Source organism: Chaetura pelagica, unplaced genomic scaffold (assembly GCF_000747805.2).
Source record: "Chaetura pelagica isolate M959 unplaced genomic scaffold, ChaPel_1.0 scaffold316, whole genome shotgun sequence".
Classification (NCBI taxonomy): domain Eukaryota; kingdom Metazoa; phylum Chordata; class Aves; order Apodiformes; family Apodidae; genus Chaetura; species Chaetura pelagica.
The window spans coordinates 440,182-445,651 of NW_009953497.1; the positions used below are offsets into that span (position 1 = coordinate 440,182).

At 51.6% G+C, this 5,470-nt stretch overlaps 1 protein-coding gene across 1 annotated transcript in view; it reads left to right on the plus strand.

Annotated features, from left to right (window-relative positions):
* PLXNA1 (plexin A1) overlaps positions 1-5,470 on the plus strand; it is a 99,859-nt gene that overhangs the window by 87,734 nt on the left and 6,655 nt on the right. Inside the window, exons 24-29 of the mRNA XM_009999278.1 lie at positions 117-276; positions 650-753; positions 1,225-1,321; positions 2,006-2,196; positions 2,764-2,933; positions 4,659-4,871. Coding sequence (XP_009997580.1) covers positions 117-276; positions 650-753; positions 1,225-1,321; positions 2,006-2,196; positions 2,764-2,933; positions 4,659-4,871 — 935 coding nt within the window. The remainder of the gene's footprint in view (positions 1-116; positions 277-649; positions 754-1,224; positions 1,322-2,005; positions 2,197-2,763; positions 2,934-4,658; positions 4,872-5,470) is intronic.

Below are 5,470 nucleotides of genomic sequence, written 5' to 3' on the forward strand. Positions count from 1 at the left end.
GATGAGAAGGTGTGGCCTGTAGTCAGCTATGTCACCCCATGTCCTTGGACCTGCCTTTGCAGCCAGCACATTCCAACATCTCACTCAAGTCTTTTCTGCCCCCCTGTGCTGTGCAGACCCTCAACTGTGTCAACCCTGAGAACGAGAATGCCCCAGAGATCCCTGTCAAGGTGCTGAACTGCGACACCATCACACAGGTGAAGGAGAAGCTGTTGGATGCTGTCTACAAGGGGGTGCCCTACTCCCAGCGACCCAAAGCTGGAGACATGGACCTGGGTAAGAGAGAGGCCAGGCACTTCTCTGTGGGGAGCAGGGTAATGACTGAGAGCAGAAGTGCCAAAGAAGCTGTTCAAGGCAGGAAAATCCACATCTCCTACAGGAGAAGGGACCTGGCAGGACCAGAGCATTTGTGCTTGTCCAGTCCGGTTTTCTGTGGTGATGGCACTGACTGTGTGTGGGCCATGGAAAGAATGGGGAACAGAGCCTCCTTGGCTCTGGCTGTGAGCACCATGTTGGTAGTCATCAGTCCTGGGGTTCAGAAGGTGGTGGGAGGGCTCTTTTGTTGATGCCCACACCTTGCTCCTACCCTCACCTCAGCTCTGTGCTCCTATTCCCTCTAACCATGAACTCTTCTCCCTCATGGGGACAGAGTGGCGGCAGGGCAGGATGGCCCGGATCATACTGCAGGATGAAGATGTCACCACAAAGATTGACAATGACTGGAAGAGGCTAAACACCCTGGCCCATTACCAGGTAAGACCATGGTGGAGAGCACTCAGCAGTCATCAGCTGCTTTGAGCTTGAGCATCTTTTCTCCCTCCTTGGTTTGGTCAGAGCTTGGGCTCAGCTCTCCAGACCAAGCTGCTCATGCAGGAGTAAGACCAGGAGATCTGCAGTCACTTCTCTGCCTGGGACCCATGTATATGATCTTTCTGTTCAGGGAAGCACAAAATGGGCCATCTCTAGGACTTGTAGAGACTGTTTTCTGCTCTGACCTTGCCTTGCAATTTTCATACCAATGTTTCTGGTGTATTTCTGTTCTGACCCCTTCCCCTGAGCACCAGCTCAGAGGGATATGTAGGTCTCCTTTGCTGGAGATGGATGTCCATGGGATGAAGTGCTGTGTAGCTTCATCTCTCCTGGGCTTGTTTCTCCCTGCTTGGGGGGCTGTTCCTCCTGTGCCTCTCTGGTATCTCAGCCTGCTCACACCATCTCTGCCCCCAGGTGACGGATGGCTCCTCAGTAGCCCTGGTGCCCAAGCAGAACTCTGCATACAACATCTCCAACTCCTCCACCTTCACCAAGTCCCTCAGTAGATACGGTGAGTGCATGGGGCATCCTCTGCTGTGCTGGCAGGTGAGGCAGCACAGGGCTGGTCTTGCAGAACAAAGCACAGGGCAGGTGGCTGTGGCTCACATGAGCAAGGTCCTCCCAACCCCTGGCTTTCTGGTACCACACTTTATTCTGGTGTTGGAGAGGGAACAGGTGCCCTCAGAGCCATCTCTTTTTTGCAGAATGTCAGACCTGGGGGAAAAAGACATGTCACAAAGGGGTCTCCTTCCTTTTATTTCCCTGAAATTTAATTAAAATAGTCAGAGAAGCTCTTTGTACTTAAATGAGCAGAACTGAGGACTCCAGTGAACATGCTGGCAAACATACTTCAGCCTTGGTTTGCAAGGGAATGGTGTGTTCAGCTCAGACTGACACAGGAGGCATCTGTAATCCTGGCAGCTGTGATACAAGCAGGACAAACCTCTGTTGAAACCCTTCCATCATAGTGCTGCCTCCTGCACATCAGCCAGGCTTGGGCATAGCCCATCAGGCTGTAAGGACAATCCCAGCAGAGCTCCCAATCCATGGTGGCTGCAGGGACTGGATCCCACAGCTTCCATTTCATGGGCATGATGTGCCATGAAGCCACGGTGGAGGGAAAGATGGGCAGAGGGGCTGGTGGCAAGGCAGAGGTGGGCAGGGTATGAGTGTCCCCTGTCCTTGGTGCTTGCAGAGAGCATGCTGAGGACAGCCAGCAGCCCCGACAGCCTGCGCTCTCGGACCCCCATGATCACCCCTGACCTGGAGAGTGGCACCAAGCTCTGGCACCTGGTGAAAAACCACGACCACATGGACCAGCGGGAGGGTGACCGGGGCAGCAAGATGGTCTCTGAAATCTACCTGACCCGCCTGTTAGCCACCAAGGTATGGCATGGGGACACAAAGCTGCCACCTGGCTTTTCAGATCTGGATGGGGAAGGGTAGTGATTTGCGTTGTCTGGAAATTGGTAAGCACTGCTTTTTTGTTAGCCTTCTGCTTCAGCACAGGAGGAGCTACTCTTTTGGTCTCTTTCCTGAGCTGGAGGTGATGATTTTGTGTGTCAAAGCCCTCAGGAAGATCCACTCAGGGAATATTCACTATTTGCTCCTTCCACTCTTTGGCATTTTTACTGTTCCCTGTGTCCTTTAGCAGCTGCTGGACTGCAAAGTGGAGAAGCACCTCATCCCCTTTGGTGTTTGGGATAAAGCTGCAAAATCGGTGATGTGGGAAGGGTAATTATTTGGGGCATTTGACATTGCAGCAGGTTCCCCTTCCTTCAGCACATATAAACCTTTTGTGGTGCAAAGCAGGTGCTGTGTGTCTGAGATGTCCCCAGAGGGGCTGTAGGAATAGAGGTGAAGTTGCTTTAAAGGCTGACCTTAGTTAAAGGCTCATCTCCCTGCTGGCACTGGGTGTTGCTGAGTGTCCCTTTCTCTCTTTCTCCTCTTCAGGGCACCCTGCAGAAGTTCGTGGATGACCTGTTTGAGACCATCTTCAGCACAGCACATCGTGGGAGTGCGCTGCCCCTCGCCATCAAGTACATGTTTGATTTCCTGGATGAACAAGCTGATAAGCATCAGATCAATGATTACGATGTCAGGCACACCTGGAAGAGTAACTGGTAATGGAGAGGGGCAGTGGGACTGGGGCTAATGATATTACAGCTAACAATACTTCCTACCCCTTCCACAGGGAGCAGAAATATGTCCCTGGAAATGTTCCAAGACAAGAGAGGCCCATATCTCTGTATTTTGGCTGTGGGTAAATCCCTTACATGCCTTCCTGCAGCAGAAAAAATCCCAGGAATGCAGTGCTCCCTCCGACCCTTCCATCCCCACACCCCTGGCACCACGCTCCCCCTCACGGCCGCCGCAGCTCTGGTCCTTCTCACCTTGGGCAAACGCTGTTTGGGCTTCCCCATCTTCTGGCCTCCTCCAGAGATGCCAGCTCCAATTCTCATCTCCACTGTTCTAAAGGTGTTTCCACCCTCCCTCCCATCACTCCACTGAGCATGTGCAAATGCAGTCGGCATAAAGCCCTGTGTGTCCCCTCCCTAACCTCGCCCGCAGAGCCAGCTCATCACCTCTGCTAATTGCTCTCTGAAAGGCAGGCTGGAGTGGCTGAGGAGACCTCCATAAGTGCCATGCTGGGACCAGGGCTCGAGCAGGCCTTGGCTCCTGCTCCACAGCCCCCCCTCTGCCTTTTTCTTTTCTGCTGCCTCACTGATTCCATCTCTCTGATCTTGCTGTTACTGGAGACGGGTACGTACATTCCCGTGTCTGGCATTTGTTAAATGGCAGCCAAATTGCTTTTGTATAGTTCAGTAACTGTTGGCAATTAGCAGGGCAGGAAAAGAAACATTTTTAAATGGAGATGTGAGAGCGCGGAAGTGCTTGGAACTGATTTATAACTCAGCTTTCTATATTAAAAGAAGGAGCAAAAAGGCAAGAGAGGGAAAAAAAAAGCCCCGCTCCACAGGGGCTGGGCTTGCAGGCTCCTGCATACTAATGCCTGTGCTTATCTCTGGGCACTAATTCGATGTGTGGAGCTAATTTCTCGAGGCTGTTCCCTTCACAAATGAAATATATACATGCACTCGGTACCCTCGTTAGGGAAGTCCTGGGAAACGAAGTGTGTTTTGTCTAAGATAAAAGCATTTGCTGGTTGTTGGTGCTGAGGGATGACAGAGCAGAGAGGCTGTCTGATGGGGGGTAGGCCCTGAGATGCTCCTGGGAGTGGAGAGGCGCAGCAGGATCAGGAAATGGATCCGTGGAGTGTGGCACGTGTGACAGCGCACAGCACACATCCAGTCGGTGGCTGGCCAGGAGACCTGCTGCCTCAGCAGCTGAGAGCTCTGTTTCCAGCATCTGAGGCTGCCTAATTCTCCTCTGGTGTTAAATGTGCTAATGAATCCCTTGAGGAGTCCAGTTAATTCCCTTCTCTAGCACAGAAGATGTGTGAAATACCACACAGGGCCTTTAAAGGGATTATTGATGTGAGAGAAGGGAATGGTGCCTGGTTTGACCCATGGCTCAGCAAGGGCTCTCCAGTTTGACTGGATCCTTGGAGAAACCACAGAAGTTGGTTGCCCAACTGGTGCTGCCCTCGTTTGCCTTTGGAGATGTTGGCAGTGCTGAGGAATTTCCTCATGGAGAGCTGTGGCCATGTGGGGGTGGGCAGAGGGGAATGGCCAGGTTGTTTGGATCACTGGAGTGGTGGGAGAAGCAGCCTGCCCAATTCTGGGTCATACAGGGCTCCTTCTCCACAACTAGAGTTGCATGTGTGTGCCAGCTGCCCTGGAGGGCTTGGTGTTCAGGTGCTGACTTCTGTTTCATTTATCCCACAGTCTACCTCTACGTTTTTGGGTGAATGTGATAAAGAACCCCCAGTTTGTGTTTGACATTCACAAGAACAGTATTACTGATGCCTGCCTATCCGTGGTGGCTCAGACATTCATGGACTCCTGCTCAACTTCAGAGCACAAGCTAGGAAAAGACTCTCCCTCCAACAAACTACTGTATGCCAAGGACATCCCCAACTACAAGAGCTGGGTAGAAAGGTGAGTAGAATTGGCAATGGCTCCTTGCTTCACCTGGAGGATTTACAGCGGAGTTGATGTGTGGGTGGGGACTTGGGTTGTTGAGAAGACTCCTCTTGGCGACTGTCTGAAGAGGGACTGTACTTGTGATTGTGGAAGGTGATCCTCTTGTTTGGCAGATGATGCTTTCTGGTGATTCTTTCCTGGAATGAGTTTGCAATGATTGTTTGGCAGTTATTTATGACTTGCTTAAGGGGTGCTAAAAGCAACCTCCACTTTTAGGTTGTCTGATGTTTTTCTTTTGTAAAAACTTGGTCTGTGTGGGAGGATTGCTAACACCTCCCTTGATTGCTTTCCAAGAGCAGTGAGAAGTCAGCCTTGGACTATAGAAGTGACTTTTTTGTACCACGACAATACACACAGGTTTTGCTGAAATGGTTGAAAATTACCATTTTGTGCCTCTCATCCATCTCACCCAGGATCCTGCTGAGAGCATGTGATCTGTAGTCAGTGCTTGGGCTGCAGTCGCTGTGCTGAGGAGCAGGGAGAGGAGCAGGTCCCCTGACTCCTTACAACACCCTCCAAGTTCACCGTGAGCTGATGAGAGACATCCTTCTGTC